This window comes from Zonotrichia albicollis, chromosome 3 (genome assembly GCF_047830755.1).
Source record: "Zonotrichia albicollis isolate bZonAlb1 chromosome 3, bZonAlb1.hap1, whole genome shotgun sequence".
NCBI classification, from domain to species: Eukaryota; Metazoa; Chordata; class Aves; order Passeriformes; family Passerellidae; genus Zonotrichia; species Zonotrichia albicollis.
Window position 1 is genome coordinate 42,813,122 of NC_133821.1, and position 23,376 is coordinate 42,836,497.

General features: G+C 43.3%; 2 protein-coding genes across 2 annotated transcripts in view; one reads left to right on the forward strand and one right to left on the reverse strand.

The window, feature by feature from the left end:
• Positions 1 to 21,841, forward strand: MRPS18A (mitochondrial ribosomal protein S18A). The gene is made up of 6 exons (XM_005489702.4): positions 1 to 160; positions 333 to 364; positions 3,473 to 3,577; positions 11,473 to 11,596; positions 12,360 to 12,426; positions 21,032 to 21,841. The coding sequence occupies exons 1-6, from the start codon at positions 61 to 63 to the stop codon at positions 21,174 to 21,176; spliced, it is 573 nt and encodes a 190-aa protein (XP_005489759.1). The 5' UTR covers positions 1 to 60; the 3' UTR covers positions 21,177 to 21,841.
• RSPH9 (radial spoke head component 9) overlaps positions 21,326 to 23,376 on the reverse strand; it is a 20,369-nt gene continuing 18,318 nt past the window's right edge. Inside the window, exon 5 of the mRNA XM_005489700.4 lies at positions 21,326 to 23,352. Within this exon, the coding sequence (XP_005489757.2) occupies positions 23,192 to 23,352 (161 nt within the window). The 3' untranslated portion in view covers positions 21,326 to 23,191. The remainder of the gene's footprint in view (positions 23,353 to 23,376) is intronic.

A 23,376-nucleotide genomic window follows, 5' to 3' on the forward strand; every position in this document is an offset into this window, starting at 1 on the left:
CGGCAGCACCGCCCCCCCCGCCGGCGGAAGCGGCGTGACGGCAGCGCCGGCCGCGGCAAGATGGCGGCGCCCAGCCTGCTGCGCGGGGGGCTACGGCGGATCTTCTCCGGGCTCCTGGGGAGCGGCTGGGCCGCGCCGCCGGCCCGCGCCCTCCGCCAGGGTGAGTCCGCAGGGGGCTCTGCACGGCCCCGCGCCCCGTTGCCTGGCCGCTGTCCTTGAGAGATGGTTGCGGTCACTGTAATTTGCCCTCTCCTCCCGCCCCCTCCCAAATGCTACTTCGTTCAGGCTGCATGGGTCTCATTGTGGCTTCCCGTCTCTTTTTTCTTTTGCAGTCGTGGAGGTGACTGAAGGCAACACGACCACAGTAAGTCCCTGCACCCCTTTTCCTTGGTAGCTGCCTCTGCCGTCGCTTCTCCCTCCTTCAGCCATGTGTGTGTCCGTGCCCTACCCAGCAAGTAAAGGAGAAACGGGGACGCTTTTCTGCTTGAAAGAGCTCTCAGGGTGTGAATGCAGAGCCAGGGTAGGGGTTTGCTGCGAGTGCAGGTTAGCAGTGGTGGGTTTGGCTGCTGAAGGACAGGATTGTCACCTGTTGCTGGTGACAGGTACCTCCAGTCAGAGCCCTCATGAGCGTCAAACCCCTCGCTGCGGCCCGGGTAAAGTCGGAATCCCTGACCAGAGGCATTCAGAGTCTAAAACACTGGAGGCCATTCTTCAGACGGTTCTGTTCCTAAACTGGTGCCATTTGGCATCGTCTTGAGTGTGGACAGGCACTAGGGAGGATTGCCGGTGGCTTTGGCACTTCATCCTGCGCTGGCAGTGTGATGTGGCATTGCAGAACATGTCTGTACCCCTACATGCCACACGCATCTCATGCCTTTGATCTGTGTTGTGTTTTTTAACCAGAATTGGCTTCAGGTGATACATCTCATAACACACTTGGTAAAAAAAATAGTGTGAAAGGGGGGTTTTCCTTTGAAAAACATGCATATATATGTATATATATATATAAATAAGATGAGAGTGAAGGAGGAATTTGGAAACAGCTAGAAGAGAGTGCACTTAAATGTTAATCTGTATATATATAAATAATAGGAAGGAGATGGACTGTCCTAAATCTGCTTGTTCATGCCTTTGAAACTCTTAAATATTTTTGTCAAAAATATATCTTGTTGAAAGTTTTGTTGTGTTTGTGCTAGCAGACATTGTCATGTGTGAAACTTGCATGGACCAGATAACTTACTCTATTTGATACTACATATCTAAAATATATGGCAGTTAGCAAGATGTCCTAAGACTGTCGACAAAAAATAAGTTTAGGGTGTGGCAGTAGGTACAATGGAAAGCATCTGTTTCTTGCCTTCAAGTTCCAAATTACTAATCTTTGCCCAGAAACCTGAAGAGAAGAGCTTGCAAGTGTGACCTGGGGTTGCTCTTGTTTTGGTTAAAACAACACTCAGAGGATTGCTGTATTTTGCCCTCACTCAGTCAGTTTCAAAGGGGCTGTACATTCTCAAAAGTCCAAAACATTAACTGAGGTTTGAAGTAGAAAAAAGTAAGCATTACATTAGCAGAGCCCTTTATGAAAATAACTCTTCCTGAAGATCTGGATATATTTGCTGTGTAGTATCCTAGCATCAGTCTGGAATCCATCAATGCCCCTAAGATGAAGAAAATGTTGTGAAAAATGGTATAAATTGACAAACCAAAAGGCTGATATGTTTCTCAGTGTATCCATTTCTCAGGTCATTCCATTTATCCTGCCAATTCTACATCAGTTTACCCTGAATCCATATTTCCCTGATCATCTTTCTGTGTCCTTGTTTTTAATCACTGTTGAAGGAAGTGTTTGATGTGAACCAGTTGATAACTCCCAGAGAAATACAGATTTAATCAGCATACTGAGAATGTAGAGCCCCTACACTTCCTTTTAGATGTTTAATAGAAAATTAGCAACTGGGTGGATTAACAGTACAGAAGTCCTCAGCAGTTGGGAAGTAATTGCCAAAACTTGTACAGTGAAATTTATCTCAGGAAAACCTGACGTTGACGTAACATTCTAAATCTCTATTTATTTCCAAGATGGAATTACAGTCATAGTACAGTCTGAAGCAAGATTGGCAAGAATCAAGACTAGATACACTGGCTTCCCTGAAAATAACTTCCCTGATTACTAGAAAATTAGATACTGGCCTACATCTTATATTCATAGCTAAGTATTTGTTTTTGTAAAATTGGTTGTTGTACTTGTGGGGGGAGGAATCCTACTTAAAAACTGACAATTTTGTCTGAGGATCTGAGATGTAAACTACAAGTAACTTACCTGTTTCTGTTTTATCATCAGAAAGACAGAAATCTGCTATATGAAATAGTTCTGTGAGTTCAGCTGGATGCCAGTTTCCAGTGCACACTTACAGGAAAGATCATGCTTTTCTCTTCCCAGGTTTTCAGGCACAGAACCTGATGTTTTCTTAAAAGTAACCTTGCATTCCACCCAAGTTTTCTTTTCAAACTCTGGTGCTTGCACACTATGAGGCTGACAGTTAGTGTTCAGAATTGGCTTTTAATCTTAATTTGACCAGAGGAAGCTCCAAAATATCTTGGAGAAAAAAGAGCTTAGTTTTATTTTCTCTTCATTTGGATGCAATTTGAGATAGCTCTTGTTTCCATTTGTAAGTCCTCAAAAAAGAAAAAACAAAGACAAGTACACATGCAGATAGACTTTGCATTTGTAACACATCTATAAAAAGGAAACAAATTTGTCAAGTTCTTCCTTTACACACCTTGTACATCTCTTTGCATGTTACTTGTGGGAAAATTTGAGTATTAGATGCCAGCACTTTATAGTGATGTACAAAATATAATTTTATAATCTTGTAAAAGAATTGTTCAGGGAATTAAACGGGATAAAATATTGGTATTATAAAATAAATCTACAAGCCCCACAGACTTTTCCTTAGTATTCTTTCTTAAATTTAAATTTTGCTCAGAGTTTTCCCTGCTGGTGATTTATAGTCCAGGAAGCCCCTATATGTTTTCAGCTATAACATGCATCTGCTATTCTGTGACATTCTCATATTCCTAGAAGAAAAGTTCTTTTAAAGCTTTTGGCTAAAGGGCCTCTACACTTTCAAGGCATGGTGGTTCAAGAGTACTGCAATAAGTGGAATTCAGGTGAATATGAGACCTGCACACTGACTGTCAACTAGTTTACATTTAGAAAAACATACACAAGAATTTGCGGAAGGGTTTTTTATGCCTTTTGAATTTGTCCTTCTCCCCATAGTCTGTGGCATAAGCATTCCAAAGGACTTGTTGTATCTCTATAAAAGTGAGTTAAATGATGCAGGTGCTGTTCCCCTTACTTCCTCACAGGACTGGTCAGCGTACTGTGGACTCAATGAACAGTATTCCTTGAGTCACGGGTGCAGCTGGAGCTGTGCCTGATCATTGCATGCTTTGAATTGTTTCCTAGATTGAAGGGAGAATTATAGAGGATGCTGAAGCACCACCTCCTCCAAACCCCTCTGGCCAGTGTCCCATCTGTCGCTGGAACCTGAAGCATAAGTACGATTATGTGGTAAGTTTAATGAAGGAATTCCTCCAACCCTCATTGCTGGACAAGTATTACTCTCAGATCTACACACCTGCCCCTCTCAGGTTTTCCTGGGTGTAGTAAAGATACTTAACTCCAGCTCTGCTTCTCTTGGGTGCCCCAAGAGCCTCCTACACAGTAATTGTATGCCTTGGCTGATGGTGTTCCTGGGGAAAAGGATGATCGTATCAAATAGGATAATTGGAATTACTCACATGGCCATCTGATCTGAAACGCTGTATAGCTCTTCTGTGCCCAGCTGTCTTTCACCATTGCACTTCCCAGAGAATCAAACTGGAATGTAGCATTTAGTCAGTGGATACAGGCCTAGCTCCAGAGAGGCCAGAAGATTTGACTAGGTCATTTATATGACTTCAAGCACTATGATTTCTCATTTGTCATTGTTCACTAAGTTAGTAACTGTTTCATACAGCTTTTAAAACTCTTTTTGAGTGTGAAGGAGCATACATTTTTACTTACATTGCAAGAGAAAAAAACAGGATTTATTCAAGCATTTTGCAGGAAATGCTAATGAGAAGTTTATTAACTAAGGAGGAGATAACTAGCACTAAACCTAGAATATGGGAAGGAAATCCTGTAGTGCTATAAACCAAAAGCACAACAGTCACGAATGCTTCAGAATAAGAAGCATGATATAGCAGATGCAGAATGTAACTTTACAAGAGGTCACTGAGACACAGAGTTTACAAAAGGACTAAATTACCTCCTTGCATGCTCAAAACCCAGCCCTGGAATTAGAAAAGAGGAAAAACAGACAGGAACATGCTGTTACTAAGATAAGGCAACAGAAAACTCAGAATAAGCTAATGTCAATAGGATTAGAGAGGGGGATACAAATACATTGGAGAAAAAGAAATGTTTGTGAGAAAGTCCATTATTGAGAGGAGAAGGGGACTGAAAGCCACTTTGGTTGCAAAATGACTGTACTGCTTGTGTGTAGTCCTAGTGCACGTATGGAAAGGAAAAGTTATGTTTTACTATCTGTATATTGATGGCAATTTGCAAATGTAAAACAACAGGGAAAAAGAAATACAGAAATAACTTAAGCATTGAATTTGGTACAGACCAGCAGGCCTGGATTTCATGTTGCTTCACAGTCTTGAAGGAATTTGCTAACAAATACATTACTTTACTCACAGGATTTTTTTAAAGCATGAAAAATAATCCTAGGGAATCAGTAAATGGTTTGAAAACTGCAAGTGACATCCTAAGGAGATAAGAGGGGAGGGAGAATGATGCTGATGATTACTGATTGGTAAATAAAACATTGCAAATTCTAAATAAAAGGTGTCAACTAGGAGTAAAAGCAAATAACCTGTTGGATAGGACTAATTAAGACTCATGAATTATGAAGAATATGAATACAGCAATAGTACCAGACAAAATTGCAATTTTGCAATTACTTCAGACAGGTGAAACAACAGATGTGAGGTGTAAATGAAATACATTTAGTATCTTTCAAAGCCTGTGTTGCAGAAATGGAGACATTTAGAATCTGATGTTGTCGGTGACTCGTACTCAGGCTGGGTACAATATTAAACAATGAAATAAGCTGGGGGCAGGGGAGTATTTAGTGTTTCCTGGCTTGGTTTCTAAACAACATGGGAAACCTGGATATACAGTGAATTTGCAGATCAGAATAAATTAGGTGAAATGACAAATACCATTTTGTAAAGTACTACAAAACCGGCTCATGTCTGTTTTGTGTGGCCCGTGTTTGAATGCAGAGATTCCTTGCAATTCTTTTTCATGGTTACTGAATTGTGTAGTGATCAAAACCAACTTGTTACTTACTCTGGAAAATACTTTTTTAAGGTTCATATCATTTTATGTGACTTATAAATACAAGACATAAACAGCATCATTAAACTCAGTAATTCTAGAGATTTACAGAAAGCTTTCCGTGAGTCACACATTTACAACCACTGAGAAACTATAAACTGATGTTCACGGATGAAATAAGTTATGGCAGTGGATTACATCTTGGAAACACATATGTAGACTTACATAGATTCAGTTCCTGCTGCCATGTGTGGTAGAAGACTCCAATGAGTATCTGGAGAGATAATGCCATCAAGAACCAAAGATGTTTTAGACAATGTGATTCTGTAGAGTCTGAGTTCCAGGATTAGAAATTGGTTGCAACAGACAGTGTGAAACATGAGTTTTACTTGTGTTTGTAGGGTGAACTAAATTATGAGTTTTCTTCCACACTTCACTTTGATTCTTAGATCCTGATTTCTACTGTGTATTAAGGAAGCAAGAGAAAACGAAATGTGAAGAGAGATTCTGCAGCCAGTCTTGAGCATCATTACTAAGATAATTTCTTATCTAAGAAATTGTGGTGCTGGGAGGCAATCTATGAATGTGGATTCGTCTCAGCTGTCATATCGATTTTGAATGCATGTGCATCTAGTGTGTATATATCCAGTGCTCTTTCTGGACAAAGAGCTAAAGAGAGCACTGTGAAGTGATATTTTGAAATTGTAGACATTTCTTACCTGATATTTAGAAGCATTCCTCTGTGGGGCTGATTAGAGCTAGGAGAAATTTGAGTTCTGGGGTAGACCACTTCTCACTTGTCCCTTATGTTTTTGAATGCTTTGTACTGGTTGCATATTTTCAGGATTTTCAAATGTTAAAATCTCCCTTTTCTGCACTAAAGTACTCTCTGCTATTTTATTCTCTGCTGCAGCTGTGGCGAGCAGCAGAATCTTGAGATGCTTTAGTGAAGTGCAGGCATTTAACTCTGTGGGCAATTAAACAGTGGGACATTTTTCTCAATTATGGTTAATTGTCCTAAATATCTGTAAATTGAGAGCAGCTATTTTTGTTAAAGATATAACCTAATTCATACAGCATAACCTATAAGATGAGCTTGGTGAGAGATTGGGATAGATGGTGGTTCCTTTGAGATTGATAAGCTGAGATCAGTCTGTTGCACAGAAAGGAAAGTGTGAGCTTTTTTGCTTGGGACGCTTGTAATTGGACTGAATGAGGCACTATGAAAAGGGAAGTGTTGAATTAGCCCCTGAGGGAGTTGAGTAATATGACCTCACAGGACTTTCCTTTTGTCCTGTGCAGCTAGCACAGTCTAAAGTAGTGGCATAATGAGTTACTCTGGCTGTCAGAGAACTGGGGGACCAGTGTCTCCAGAGTCATTAATCAATTGAACAGGCATTGTGAGCGCTAGCAGGTCATGATTCCAACCTCCCTCAGCTGGGGTGAGAGGGCTGCAGTTGTCTTTCCTAGTTCAATCCTGATCCTCTGCTGTGGCTCAGGATAACAGAGCTTAATATATAAATTCCCACAGTTTGTGGTCTGCATGTGTCTGTCTGTCCAGTGAAACTGAGATCTCAGTTGATTTTTTTCATATCTATCAGAGATAAAAAATTTATTTTGGTCATTGTACAGATGCAACTGGATTGAAACCTGCAATTTTACAAAATGTGTGGAGAATGGTGTACAGCTCCCAGGAGTAAGGGAGAGAGGAAAAACTAGATTCTTGTATAACTGGAAATAATGACTGACAGATTGTCTGATACAGCCCAGTAGTAATTTGGCTGCGCAGATAGAACTGTTCTTGCAGTAAATAAAAGTTTTAATGAATCACGTGTCAGTCAAGGATCCTGCTTTTCCAAGTGTCTGCAGACATTAAAAAACAGGTGCCTCTGCATATTGGTTACCATCTATTCACAAGAATGTGGTACATAGTGCTCCATCTAGCAAGTTTGTCCAGCCCTTTTAGAAGTGGAGGCTAAACTTGTTTTTCATTTTCCCCCCTTATCCACTTCAAACATCATTAGTTTGAGTAGGCAGTAAATATGTCATCTTGCTTTGGCAACAGTTTGGGGAAATCGAACTGCAGGCTTTGCCTATTAGCCCTAGATTAATTCAGTCCAAGTTGTTTTCATCAAATGCTGCAGATTACAGGGGTGGGAATCTGGATCCAGCCTCATGGGAGCTGTCCAGTGATTAAAGCAAATCAGTGGTTACAGGCTTGGCTGTCCACTAGCACAAAATGTGAATTTCATGGAACATGACGGCACCATGAGAACTTGCCAGACATATTTTTTAATTTGACCGCTCCATGTACTTGTTCACTTCCCTCCACAGCTGCCCCATGAAGTTGGCTGTACCTGTCTGCTTTGTCCCAGTGGTAAGATACATCTGTGTGAATGTTCTGGGAGAGGCACCTGGCCTGTTAACTGTGGGGAATCTTCAGAAATGGACAAACCTTTGGTCAAGAGTGCAGCATTTTGAGCCAAGCAGCGTGATTGTGATTTGGAGCTGTAGCAGCTGGGACATGACTGATGATTTCAGTCAAGAAATGACTGCCACACCAGGGTGTTGGTCAGTTGGTGACACTGTTGGTCAGAGATGATAACAGAGAACAGATTCTCTTGATTTTTTTTTCCCCATAGGGAGAAAAAAAATGTTATCTCCGTTTGCTTCCCACCACCCCCTTTGCATGGAAACACTTGATAACAAGCCTGTGACTCCATGAGGTGTGGTGGTAATATGAGAAATCACTTGGACCACACACACACCCTTCAAAAGAGTGTGTGGCCTACTTAGGCTTTCATGGCTGCAAAGACTGAAACTGCCTCAAATTTGCCATCAGCTTTCTTCCTCCTCTTCTCCACAGAGTACTGCAGCAGGCTAGTAGCATGGTCTTGCAAGTTTTTCTCTTTCTAGGTACTTCGGGCTGAACACTCCTTTTTCACTTAGGGAAGTGTTATGTGCTAAATGGCGGATTGAGCTATTGGTGATCTGAAGATCCAGACAACTAAAAAAAGAGGAAAAAGGGGGATAGAGTCCTGCTCTGGTTTCCTGAATCCAATCCAGTATTTCAGGAGTGGTCAAAAGTCAGTGTTCTTGGACATTTTGGTTGGCCTCCATCCAGTTTCTGCTAGTGCAGCTGGCACCATCTGGTGCCCTGGTTACTGTTCTACTTGGCAGGGCCATGTTTAGCTGGGCTGAGGGATACTCTACTTCCCTTTAACCATGGATGGCCTCCCAGGAGCCCACTGCTAGTTGCTCAGCTGGCTTTTCTCCTTCGGATACAGCATAGTTCTGTAGGGTGCCTGGCCAGTAATTTTGTGTCAGTGAGGTATTAAAGTCAGTGTCTAAATGTGGGCCCACATGACATGGCATGTTTTCAAAGGAGCTGGATCTGAGAATCAATCTGAATGTGTTCACTGTAGACAAGTGGATGCAGAAAGCAAGAACTATGGGAAGAGGGAAGCTGCATGTCATGATGATATTAGTGAGGATGGTATTGATTGGGGGTGGGAAGGACAAAAACAAACCACAGAACCCCCAAACAAATAAAAACCCTCAACGTTTTGTCTATAACACTTGTAACCAGCATTTTATCCCAGGTGACTGGAATGCATTTTTAAAAACAGTAGGAAGGGAGGAGCCTGAGAACTACTGATCTATCAGCCTCATCTCTGTGCCTAGGAAGATCATGGAGCATCCCCCTAGAAGCTGTGCTAAGGCACATGGATGACAGAGAGAAGATTTGATGCAGCCAACAAGGCTTCACCAAGGGCAGGTCCTGCCTGACCACCCCAGTAGCCTTCAGCAATGGAGTGACTCCATCAGTGGGCAGGGGAAAGGCTTTAGATATCATTTATCTGGCTGGACTTCTGTAAAGACTTTGATGTGGTCCCCAATGTTTTTCTTTCTAAATGGAGGGGAGATAGACTCAATGGCTGGATTTTTAGATGCATAAGGCATTGGTTGGATAGTCACATCCAGAGAGTAGTTGCCAACTGCTCAGGTCTGATAGACATCAGTGACAAGTGGTGTGACTCGGGGGTCCTTACTGGGACCAGTTCTGTTTAGTACCTTCATTAATGACATAGACAGAGGGATTGAGCGCACCTTTGTGAGGCTTGCAGATGTCACAACTGAGGGATGGGATGTCATCTAGAGGAGCCTGGACAAGTTCAAGTGGGCCTGTGGGAATTTCATGCGGTTTAACAAGAGCATGTGCAAAATGCTGCACCTGGGTCAGTGCAGCCCTCACTATCAAGACAGGCAGGGAATGAACAGATGGAGAGCAGCCCTGGGAAGGACTTGAGGGTGCTGATGGAGGAGAGGCTGAACATGACCCAGCAATGTACACTCATGGGCTAGAAACACACTTCTGTCCTGAGCTGCATCAAACAAAGAGTGCCCATCAGGGCAAGGGAGGGGATTAACTCAATGATTGTTAAGGTCCCTTGCAACCCAAACCATTCTATGAGTCTATGACAGCATCTGTCAGAATCCATCATTACCAGAAGAGCGTCCTAAATTCCAGCAGCCCCCTTGACAGCTGAGCTGGTCTTGTGCAGTGGGCTGGGTGAATAATTCCTGGTTACCTAGATTTCTGAATACTCACTTTATATTCACTCATGATTATTTGCTTTTACAAGGCCAGTAAATGAAGGTAAGAATGCTCCAGGGAGCTCTTTGTAGAACAGCAAGGGTGGGGGGTTAGGAGCAGGTCTGTGAATCTGTGAACTGGCAGTCAAGATCACCCAACATGGAAAGCAACAAGTACTCTTTGTTCTTGCCTGTTGCCCTGGCTGAGGGGTGCAAAGTTCTGCCATGCCCCGTTTGAACTCCCTCTGTCAGGATGCTCACTTGCTGGCTGCTCCCCTCAGCCTGCAGGCAGCCTCTGCATGGTCCTGCTGCCTCCTAGGAACATACTTACAACAGCCGTGGAGAAGTAAACTCTCAACCAGCAACAAGTCTGTTGAAGGGGAAATAACAAGTGGGAAGTCTCTGGAGTCCATTTGTGCCAACTTATGCTGATGTCAGGATGTCAAGAATGCCTGCTTATATTGGCCTGAGGGGTATCTGTGAATACCCCCTTGAGGGGTATCTAGCTCTGGTGTTGTGCATGGAAATGGAGAGCATGGATCTGAATCCTAGGCTGTTGTACTGTGTACAGTTAATGGGACACTTGTGCAACAGCTATTGCTGCTGTGTTTAAAAATTTGTCATTCCAGCCCTGTGATACTATCTGATCCTAGAGATCCCTTTAAATTGTTTTTATTAAAAGGGCTGCTTTACATTTCTAGGGTTTTTAATTGTAAAGGTCAACAGCAGTGTAGTCTAAATTGTTCTTGAATCACAGACGAGCCCTCAGCATGCTTCAAGTGCTCCTTTCGTGCACCATGACTGTCACAGCCCCACCTAATGCACGCACAGTTGAAGGACTGACTGCAGCAATTTATCCTATTAGTCCTTTCTCATCAGCACATATTCTTTTCTTACATAAAGCTTCCTCATGCAACATCTTGGACCATTTCCCTGCTCTCCACCCCTCTGGAGAGACCTGAGGGAAGCTCCACTATGGGAAACTAGATAAAAGTTTGAAGAGGATATAGCAGAGAACAGTCCTGCTCTGAGGGAACAAGGAGGGAGTCAGAGGTGATCTAACATATCTGTGAACTTTAGGACAGCAGCTGTGATGGCATTTCAAGTTGTGTAAACAATATGCATCTGTAGGTCTTGTGCAACTCTTAGTACCTAGGACACATTATCTTAGCAAGAATCTTGGAGCAAGTAGTGAAACAGTGAAGGAGCAGGGATTGCAGCTGACATCATGTGTTTACACTAGTGAAGTCAGGGGAAGACTCAAACCATCTGAGTGACCTTACTAAGCTAAACTGGCAGGCAGTGACAGCAAGCAAAAGCCACTTGTTGCCAAGCTGCAGACAAAATGCGTAGGGAGGAGCCATTGTTTGTTTTACATTGTTTTGAGTTCTGTACACAACACAAGGCTCAGCACAAGACCTGCAGTCACAGCAGTGAAGGTAGCTGGAGAACTGATGGTTTTGCCCTTCTCTCTCCCTCAGGATGTCTTGCTGCTGAGTCAGTTTATCCGTTCAGATGGAGGGATGCTACCACGAAGGATCACAGGCCTCTGCTTGGAGGAGCACAGGAAGGTTGCTGTGTGTGTGCAGATGGCTCACCGTGCAGGTACACACCCCCTGACTGTAGGGTACCTACTGAACCCGTTGAGAGGGGTCTCCTGCCCAGTTGGTATAGCTCAGTGAGATGTCATTGTCCAGTCACCCAGCAAACTTGTTATGGTCCAAGTGCTGGGACAGGGTGATGGAACAGAGACTACTTGTTCTGCTTTCTCTGTGTCTGACTCTTGCCTTGACAGCAGACATTTATCCCTGTAGATGAGACAAGTGTTGCAGAAAGATCTAGGAAATGGCTCAGTCTACAGTAACTAATGATTAAACACCTGCTTTTGAAATTACTTGATTTACCTAAGCTTGACCTACCCCATTAGTAACGTGCAACTCTGCCATCTGCCATGTGATGACTTTTTTACTTTTCCCAGGTTGACACAGTCAAGAGTATTGTGCTGATCTTTGTGCCTGGTACCTGAGTTGTATCCAAGTTAAATGGACTGAGAATTTTAATAGTCAGATTTTCCATCCTGGAGATGGAATCTGATGGGACACCAGTGGCCCGTGTCCTCTGTAAAAGCCTCTGTGATAAGCCCAAGTGACAGTGTCTTTAGTGTATATTTCCTCTCTATACCCAGCACAACTTCTTGGCTTCTCTGGCTGGGGTGCGGGTTCAGCAGTGACTGAAGATAAAATACCCTTTCTAATATACTTGAGCTTTTCTTGTGCTGTTGCCTGACTTATGAGGTGCAATGTGACTTCTGAATGCAATAGAAGCAAAGAGACACTGCAAAATATTCTCACATCTTTTTCTGTTTCAGGTTTGTTGCCAAACCATAGGCCTCCACTTCCTGAAGGGCATGTTCCCAAGAAACCCAAACTGAACAGGTGAATAGTCTTGTCTTTCTACATTTCTCTTATTCAGGAATAAATTGGAAAGGGAAAAGCAGTTCCTTACAACTGGGTGAGAAATGCCTCAGGCAGCAGGGTTCATAAAGTGTGCTCAGGATTTTGGAGAAGATCTGTCACAATATTCTCTTGGCAGTCTTTTAAGGACAAGTCGTATCTCATATAAACCATTTATTCACACAAGATTAAAACTGCCACACATGTTAGAGTCTGCCTCAGCTGTGCTCACCTCCTCATCAGTAACAATCAGTAAGGCAGTCACAGGAGGATGCCACAGATGGAGTCACAGCAGTGCAGAGTAGCTGAGGTTGGAAGAGGGAGGCCTCTGAAGATTGTCTAGTCCAGGCTCCCTGCTTAAGCCAAGTCACCTAGAGCAGCTTACTCAGAATTATGTCCAGCCAGGTTTTGAGTACATCCAAGGATAGACCTTCCCCAGATTCTTCTGAGGGCAGCTTGTTCCAGAGAACCAGCCTCATACAAGGTAGTGTTTCTTACATTCAGACAGAATTTCTTTTTTAATTTGTGCCCAATGCCTCTTGTCCTGTCACTGAGCAGCAGTGACGAGGGAGAGCCCTCCCCTCTCTTCTTTACACCGTCCCTTCAGGTACTTGGGAACATTGGTAAGACCTCACTGAACCTTCTCTGCAGGCTGAGCAGTCCCTTCTCTCCTAGCCTGTTTGGCCCCCAACAGCAGGAGGGTGCTCAGGCAGTGATAGCAGCAGTGAGGAGGGCAGGCTGAGCAGCCAGCAGGGGCCCATCACAGGCCAGTTCCCTTCTTCCCCATTCCAGTTTCCTCCAGTCAGCGATTTGCCCTCTGCCCGCTCTTCCCCCTCCCCAGCCTGAATGGCCCCTGGCCTTTGGTGGGCAAAGGGAAAGCCTGCAGCCGCCTCCTGCTCCGTGCTGGGCGCTTGGAGGTGCTAATCCCCTGTTTATAACCTCACACTTTGTTTCCATGGGGATGTCAGAGCCGTGTACGAACCTCGCATTAGCAAACCCTGGGGTTACCAGAGGCCATGGGGCTGTTGCTGGGAGAGCTTAGACTGCAAGGCTGGAGACTCCTGCATTTCAGGTCTGACTCTACAGTGGAGATTTGAGAGAGGCTCCTGGAAATGCTGGCAGGCTGCATAATGTGTATCAGTGAGGGTCAAATTAGAGGACTCTACATTTGATGCAGCCCTGTAGCCATCAGATACTTCAACTGTAATAACTTCTTCCTTGTGTCTTACAAGTCTTGAGTATTCTTTAGTATCTCTGTCTTATCTGGCAGCTGTGGGGTGGAGCATATTATCTTGTTAGCATTCGCATTGCAACCCTGAGTAGCAGGTTGAGACTGGAAATGATAAATGCAGTATCTTGCTGAAATCATACCAGGACTCCACATCTGATGCCCTGACTCTTACAAATTGTTCTATAGACCTTTAGTTAGAACAAAGAATGAATACCTCCGGATACATTCTGCATGCAAGTAGGTGTGCTACACCTCTAAATTAATTAAATTAGAGATTACTGCATTGCTAGCCCCTCCCTACACTACCCTTGCTTTTCTCTTCCCAAAGAGGGAATGTAGCAGGCCCAGTGGAAGCAGTTTAGTAAAAGAGAGCAGAGCTGTTTGCTGACAATATGGAGTAGCATTGAAGTAGGCAGACCTTGGGGTCTGAGTAGAGATAAGCGAATAAAATCAAGAAATGGGATTGAAAGTTTTGATGGTGGGGCTGACACTATACAAATGCGTCCCAAGAATAAGGATAAAGTGCATGAGTACTTCAGGAGTTCTGTTCTCCTGGTCCCTCATGATACTGTCTTATCAGCCTGTTGGAAGGGGAAAGCTCTGTGTTTTGGAGCCTTGCAAAATCTTGGCCATTCTGTAAGAATTTTGACCATGTGAACCCCCACCTGTACTTCCCTCATTGCTCTCTGGAGCAGGAGCTGGCATGGCATAAGGCAGGAGTTACAAATTGCTTCCTTCCTCTAGCCTGAAGTGCACCCACATGCTGAATGACTGAAGTCATTTAGCTGGTACTTCTTTTGGGAATGAAGCCAGAGCTCTTATCAGAAGTTTCCCACATAAATGACTTGTCCAAGCTTACCTTGTCTTTGCCTCTGTACTTGTTTCCAAAGCTTCCTGTGAGTCTGCGGTAACTTGGGAAGCACTCCATCTGTGGTGCTGCTAAGTGCAAGTGAACTGACAGGGGAGAAAGAGGGAGAAGTGGGCTTGAACTCTGGAGTCAAACAAGCTGCCTTGTTCAATGCCATCAGAACATGTCTGCATCATCCTTTAACCATGTAATATTAGGGATATTCACCTGACTTAGCTTGTTTCTTCATTGTGTTTATGTCTACTGGATTTTTAAGTGCCAAGAAGACATCAAGAGGATCTAAAGAGAGCCCATTATAGCAGGCAGTGCATTACACAGTTAAGTGATGTGTTTTCCAAATCTTTGAGCTTCATCTCTTTTTGAGATCATTGTATTGGCTGTTCTAGCCATCTTTACCACTCTGCTTAGATGAGAGGTAGCAGTGCCTTTCTGCACTGCTGCTATGGCCCTGGGAATGTCAACAGGGATAAACTGAGATGCCTCATAATATGTTTTTTATTTGTTTGTTAAAGCTTTTCCAAGACAAGCACAGGTAATGTAAGTAATCTGTTGTCTGTCTCTTTACTCTGAATGGAGAAAGTTTTCACTTTTGTAAAGGAAGGGCTTCTGAGAAGTCACTGTCTACTCCAGATGTTACCTCACACACTTCTGTGGGAATTTGTGTCTGGGAGCTGCCTGCCATCTTACACTGAGGTGAAGAATGTTTTGCTCATGGTAGAGCTCTTGACATACTACACCATCAATGGCTAAAATGACAAGACTAAAGCCTAAGATAGACTTAGGGACTGATTCCACTCACACCACCTGAGATTGAAGGAGATTCATCACTTCAGTTTCAATTGGAACTCAGAGCCCAGTGCTTCTGCCATGATACAGAGCACTGAACTACTGCATGTAGACTAGGAGCAGCAACTCTGGCCTGGTTGAAGTCTGGCAGATTACTTCATTTAGTTAAGCCATCTCTTGGATTTTTTTTCTTGTTTGGCAAAGTTTTGGTTGGTGCTCCCTGTGGCCAGGCTTCTTCCAAGGCTGTGTCAGTATTTTTGAGAACAGCTTCATTTGTTGCCAAAAGAGGGACAAATGAGCCTGATGAAAAACTGATGTGTCCCTTAGACAATATGTGCATTGTCTAAGGCCAGTTACACAGGAGGAACTCTATGGCTCCTGGGCAAATGTACTAAGGAAGTATATAAAGAACTGAGGAGCTGCATTAATGTATACTTTTGAAAGCACTAAAAAAAAAAGCTGTTCCTCAGTTATATTTTTACTGCAGTTGTGGCTGTCTTAGCCAGAATGTGTGGCCCATGTCACAGTCACCCTGATTAAAGTGAGCCTACTTCAAATCCAAAGAGTCTGGCATGCACTGGCTAGCACCTAGCTGGGATTAAAAGGTATCATGCCTCCATATGGAGCTATCAGCAAACTGCCTTGTTTTAACAAGGGTCAGGGGTGCTGACATGCCATTGATTTAGTGTTGTGGAGTGTGGATTTATCATGCAGAACCCCTCTGCCTCTCAAGAAGGTGCTCTTCTGGTGCTTATTCAGTGATGTTTTCCAAAAAGCAGAATTCCTGCTCTGTTTTCTGAACTGGTTGTGCTATCTCAATTGTACGAACTTTGGACATTCCCTTCTACATGCCCCAGATTTCTCTGCAAAGCGATAAGGATTTCCCTGCTTTGCACTGGGTCATTTGGCAGCTGGCCTTCCTCTACCCACTCCATCTTCTTATCCTGTTTCCACTACTGCAATTCAAGAGGAGCAGAATGCTTTGAGAATATCTGACCTGCAAATCCTGCCTTGTACTTGGTTATATAGCTGTCTAGCATAGTATGGAACATTCATCCATGATGTAATGTAACACAGAGGAGGAGATTGGGAACTGCAGAAGAAGGCAGAAGATGAAAGTGAAATGCTAAGCTTTGTGGTCAGCTAAGCTGAGGGTGGTAGGAGATATATAAGAGCATCTTGTGGTCAGAATTCAACTGGGGAGCATTCCACATCTCCCTCTTCTATCCTCTGCAGTTGGAACACTGTCCAGGTGAGACTTGCCATGATATTTCTCATTTCTTGAACTTCAGTTCTTTGCCTTTTTGCTTTCTGCCTGATTCATTTTTGACAGTGATAGCTCATGAATGTTACCACTTAACTGCTTTACTAGCTATGCTGCTTTTGAAGAATTGGCTGTGGGAGTAACCCACATCATCCATGAACTCTTGAGTCTCATGTCCTCACCTTCTCTTATGTATCATTTGTATGCAGAAGTTGGACATTGAAAACAAATGAAGTTTACCCTGTCAATGCAGAATTACTCCCTACAGTTAATTTTCCTCATGTTTGGCCCAGTCTGGGGCTTTCACTCTTTCCAGGGGATCATTTCAAGCAAATTTGTCATGCAGCCAAGGATTGTTCCCTCATCCTCAGCCTGTATTCTCCCTTTCAAAACTTCCTGCTGTTATTTCTGCATTTGTTCATGCTCCAGCCTGGCATGTTCCAGTTAAGTGCTGCAGCAACAAAATATTTTCACTAGCCTGTGAGGCTGAGGAAGTTCTAAGCGATTTCACCAGCATTGTGTAGGGTGACAGACTGTTCCCATACTCCAGAGTAATGTATGTGCAGGCCACCACACACCAGAACCATTTGGGAAACAGTCAAGCTCAGCTGTAGGTCAAACGTCTTCCTTTCAGTAATGGAAACCTGAATAGCTCAGCAGTTTTCTTTTCAGCATGGAAGTTTTTGCATGGAAAATGTGGACTAACAGTCTATCCAGAACAGTCCCTGAATTCAAGCCAGCATCTAGATGCTCTTTTAATATGAATGTAGCACTCATGTTTTTCTGGCAAGTCCAGAGTATTGGTTAAAACACAACACTGTGTTGTGAAGTTGTTCCCTATCCAAAAGGACGAGGGGATATCACAGGTTCCCTGACTCTGGGGTCTGTCAGCAAGAGGTGCTGTAAGATTGTGGAGTACTTGATTTTGAGTGCTCAGCTGCCTCTCCATTTCCAGCTTCCTACTGGAAGAGCATAACTTGGCACAGATAGTATCTTAGTCAATCCCGCCTGCATCACCTGAACTGGAGGAGTTGTTCTGTGTTAAGCAAGAGGCAGGCTCCCTACAAATTCCTCATGAATTACAAAGTTCTCAGGCTCTGTGGACACCTCTCGTCCCTAGGAGCAGAATCTGGTTTCCCTGCTATCAGCATTTCACTCCAGCAGCATGTGGTTCCTCTCATCTGCATGGGAACTGTGTTGTGCATAGCATGTGTACTCAAAAGCAAAGAGCCAGAGGGGCTGCAGGTGAGCAAAGCCAAGAGGTGTCATGGGAAGGGATGTGGCAGGGAGGAGGCAGTCTCGCCAGCACTTTGATCGAGTGCTTCCTGCAGTCTGTAGCCCTCTGCCTTCTGCGCTTAATCCAAACAAAAGCCATATTGAAAAAATTCAGTGAGGGTTCAGAAGTTCAGGCTTGAATTGTACCAACATGGCCTTTGCTTGAGCTGTGTATGTGGTTTTCCCATTTCCCTTACCCTGCACATGAAAGCCTTGTGCCTACTCCTAGGTCTGAAGTGGCAGCCTTCAAGTGGGAAGGCCTGCCCACTGAATAGAATCCATGAAAACAGACTTCCACATGCTACAGAGATTTTAGGCTATTACAAAGACTGCAGATGAATTAACCACAGTTGCTTCCATCCTGATTCTATCTTGCCATTTCCCATCAGGGAAATCCCACCAGAGTTCCTATCACAGTTTTTTTGCATAAATTTGTGCACTTGGAGTCCAGGAATTCTTGTTCTTGCTCAGGACCCTGCCTTAGTCAAGGGGGCAGGCAGAGCCCTGAGGTGAGTCACAATTCCCAAGACTGGCAGTTATGTCCCCTTTGCCTAGAGTGGGAGCTGTGCACGCTGAAGTGACAGGTGAGGACACTGTGGACCAGCCTCATTTGGCATCCACCTGAAGAGTCTGTCTTGACAACCTTCAGCTACTCGAGAAAATTCAAACATTCTGCCAGTGTGTGTTTGTAGGTGATCATAAAAACTCCCCAAGACAAACCTTATTAGATACAAAGAAAAGTAGGGGCACTTGGTGAGAAAAGGGTGTGCCCTACCTTACATGGATGGCACAGTTTGCAGGGAAGTCCTGTGTGCTGAGCTTTGAAGCTCTCCTCTGTGAGTTTTGTGGATTGTTTTTACTCACAGAAAAAAAACCCCAAATCTGTGAAATAGTAGGAAACGGAGTTAGTCAAAGAGGAGAAGGAACTTTGTAGGCTGACTGCTCCCAGGCATCAGGCTTTTGCATTGCTGAATCAAGGTAAAAAAAAAAAAAAAAAAGGAGGCAGCAAACAAAATAGGACAAGTTTGAGTTTGGGACAAAGCAAGTATTAAAAGCCCTAAAAGCAAATGTGCTCCAGGAAGGGAAAGCGTCCAAATGTCTGTTTCAGCTAACAATGAAAAACCCCAGCCTGCAGTCCCCAAAGGAAGCCAAAAGCCTGGACCAGAGGGCTGGATTAGACCTGCTCAAAAGAGAAATAACAAAAGCTTTAAAATCAGGCCATTACTAAATCCTCCTTCCTATGCAGAATTGGGGTGTGCACTTCCAGCCCCCACACAGAAACAGAGGGATTTCTTAAAAAGCCACTGTCTGTCTAAACCTGCATGCAGCATTGATGTGTATCTCACATTCACACATTCACTACTCTCCCAGTGAGATCATTTATTATCACAGGAGCACTTTCCCGTAATCGTGTGGACACGTGACCAGAATTGCACTTGGCACATTGATGCATTAAAACAATTTGGGATTTTTTCCCTCCTTTTCTGTAAGTGTAGTCTTGCAATAGCAAAATTTGTGCTACAGCACCCCCCTTGCAGCAAGGGGAATATGAAAAGGAAGACCTAGCCCATGTGCTCATCTAATAGCTCTACAGCTTCTCCCAAAGAAGCTGTCTTGCTATGGTCCTTTGCCACATTCCAAACTAGGGACTGTGTTTGGTCTCTCTGAACTCCCCTTGCATGTGAAATTAGAGACAGGAAAGTCTCTCCCACTTCCTGTCCCAATGCTGTTATGTAAGGGATTCCACTAATGCACTAGCATAGCATTACAGGTCAGAAGGGACGAGTTTAATGCACACATAGGAAAACAAGTGGCTGGATCTTGCTATGCGCCGTCACCCAGACCCCTCCTGCTGGTGCTTCTAGGTGTTTTAACTGTCATAAAGTCCTCAAAGCAAAGCATTTTGAAAGTGCCTTGATTTCAGAGGCAGAAAGCTCCACATGTGATTAATTTTTCAGTTTGTGCTATTAGGGAGAACTGAGGAAGAAAAGTGCTAAATGGGCTGCTGTTCTGCAGTCTGTAGCTGCCTGGCATAGCAGGCTTTCTTTGTAGCTCTCAGGAATGTGCCAAATGCCTTCAAACAAATGTCTCTGTCCAAAGTTCTTAATATCTCATATTTGCACGATGCAAATAAAAGGTAACAAAGCTTTTTGTGGAGAGGATGAGTGATTGAGGTTACATTAAGACCATGGGATTACTCAACAGAGGCGTGCAAACATCGCTGGACAAAGTTTATCAGTCTGTTCCAAATTCTAATTTGTTGGAGCATTGTTTGTGCAGATTATGCTAAGGTTTTACTTTGGATCTTCATTGTCTGAAAAGACTCCTCTTTCTCTAAGGACCTCTATTCACCTCTCTACTGGTAGCAAAAGATTTAAAGCCTAACAAAACTCCAGGCCACCCAGCCACAGGGTAAGATTTCCAGTAACTGATTCTGGATCTGAAATCCCCTGCCTGTTTGCAAAGCCAAGTCTAAAACTTCAAATGGTAAAAAGCAGAGGATATTTGCCAGACACTGCTCTTCACAGAGATTTGTAGTTGTGATGACAATTCCATTTTAATACCTCTTACACTGTGGGTGCTGACTTCCTGCACTAGCAAGCTCTTATAGCATTGTACAGAGAACACTAGAGCAAATATGGACATATAAAAATACAAGACTAGGCCAGAAACCCATTGCATGCAGAAGTAACAGCTAATTATCCCCCCAAAGTAAATGTATTCATTTTTAGAAGCTTTCTCACAGAATTTAGCCTTTGTAATTAGTTTACCTTATTGAGACCAGCTGTTGAAATAACACTTCCCCTAGAGGCTGGACGCATTCAGTCTTGGACTTAGTTGCAATGAAGGGATTTGGCACTCCTGTTTAGCTGCAGGTGGACAACTTGCCAGCAGCCTGGAGACTACACCTGATTTGTTTTGTGAAAATGGAAGCAAGCAGGTGCCAGTGGGTTCAGTGGAGAGATGAGCTTAGAAATTCCAAAACAAACAAAAATTCCTTTCCTGTGGTCCCTTCTGAATTGAGGGAGCTCTGCTCATGGTATTCCTTTTATAAAGATGCATGTTAGGGAGGCAAAGGCTATAGTGCCTTGTTTCTGCTTCAGCTGGAACATTTTCTCAGTGATCAGTCTCAAACTGAAATGTGTTTGTGTTGTTTTGACAGGTACCTGACCCGCTGGCCCGTCAGATCTGCAAAGCCCATTTGGAAGAGGGGCCCTAAGTGGTGCAAAAAGCCCTATCCAGTTGGACACCCTTTGCTGAAGGATAATATCAAATATACACAAAAGCCTCTCTGTTTAAACCACTAGTGGCCAGAACTAGCATAGTCAGTAAGCACATGTTGTCCACTGTTCTGCTGGGGTTTTTCTCAAGTTTGTCAATATCTCCAATTTTCTTATTCCAAAATTGTTTTTAGTACTCTATATTGTGTCCAGCTGTAATCTTTTCCTCTGGGAGAATACAAGAGCCATCAAAGCAAAGTTCAGTGTGCAGGATGATTTGATAAAAGCAGGGGTCAAAGACTTCTACCTCAAAGCCAGAAAGGATCTGTAGGCTTTTGTTTCTTTATGTTCCACAAATAGGTTTGTAAAAAAGGATGTTTCCTTCTCTTCCCAGCAGTGACTGGTGTTTCCCCATTAAGGTGTGTTTCAAGTCAGATTTGCCTCATTTGGGCTTTTGTACTTGTGACACAGATGGAAGAAAAATTTCTCTGCAGCACTGTATTTTCTCAGCAGTAACAGAATTTGTTACTGACTACTGAAATTAATTTTTTTTTATTATTATCATCTGTTCTATCCATAATTTTCAGCAGAACACCTGTAGCAGTGGCAAAGAGGTGTGTATTTTACTTGTCCCCTTAAGAATTCCTGGCTTGTTCTTCACTCCTGAATCTGGCAAATACACAGTGTTGACATCCTTGATGACCGCCTGGTTTTTTTTTTTCCCCTGGCAAATAAATTTTTCATAAATCTTCCATGTCAGTGATATGGTTGCTTCCTGGGATAGTTTGGAACTGATTATCCATCTTGTAACTAAAAGGTGGCACCATTTCTCTCCCTTTGTAGTACACATACAGATCTTCCACCTATTCACCATTGCTAATTATGGGCCTGGTATGAAAGGCTCATTAAATTTATCATGGTCATTATTGCTTTGGCTCCATTTCTTTGGTATTTATCTGGGGGCTACAAATCAATACAAAATTTTTATGTACTACTATGCCAATTAAGCTTGTATTGCTTTTATTGGAATCATCTGCTAATACCATCAGCATGGACAGGAACAAAAGGTAAGGATAAACCTGTATTATCCAGGAAATCAAATTAGATTTAAATGGTTCTTTTTAGCCTTATTTTGTGAAATAAAAGCCCTAGATTCAGCCCCTTGAGCTGGCCAAGACCTTTTGCTTTGGGAGACAGAGCCAAGACTTCATTAACCATACTGAGATAAAATCTCTGGCTGACTGGATCTGTTTTATAAAGCTTTGAAAGCTACAGCCCTTCAGAAAGGAAAATATTTTTCTTTATTCTTATACACACAGAAGTTACTCTTGTCTTCTAGCCCAGGTAGCTCTACTCAGTGAGCTTTGCTAAAAGTCACTGGATTAAACCACTGTCTTGAGATGAACCTGAAAAAGCACATTTTTCAAGACCAGGTGATACCTACAGCTGTTCTTTTCCTACAGTTTAGTGACATGAGCTGGAAAGACCCCTCTAATTCTGGTGAAATCTTAACATCTGAAAAGCAAAATACTGTCTTCAGTATGCCTTTCTAGAGTTCAGGGTTTAATACAGATCTCTTACAGTATACATCAGCATTCTGCCCTGACTCCCTCTGCTTTTGTCATTCATAGATGACAGCAGGTATTCATTCATGTTTCCAAATTAGTTCTTGTGTAAGCAAGGTGCTTTTGTAATCAGACAGATGGCCTAGGTTTGATTTCTGACCTAGAACTTGCCTGTCAGGGAAGAAAATGTCACTTGTCACTATAAAATCTGCAGTGACACATTACAGGGAGAGCTTGGGGCTAATAACGCCAAGGTTGTGTTCAGTCCCCATATGGGCCATTCACTTAAGAGCTGGACTCGACAAGCCTTGTGGGTCCCTTCCAACTCAAAATATTCTGTGATTCTCTGAATTCCATCTGGAGTTCAGGGAGGATTGCATACAGTGAAGTCCTAGGAAAAGAATCAGGGCCAGGCACAGAAGAATTCTGCTCAAAGTGCAGAGGTTTCACATTTTTATTAGAACAAGCAGTAAACAAAATTTCCTAAGTATAAAATGTAGATATTTTCTAGTTCTTGAGTCCTCCCAGACAGAAGAGTCACAGCATGAAGGGCAGATCGAGATTCTTCTCACCAGTGCCAAAGTAAACGTAGCCGAATTGCTTGGTCATTGGGACATGGTAGAATGTGAGTCCCAGCCACAGCAGGCTTCGCAGCACCACCACACTGCCCCCCTTCTCCAGCTGGATACTCCAGGAGCCTGTGTGAGAAGATGTGCAAATGA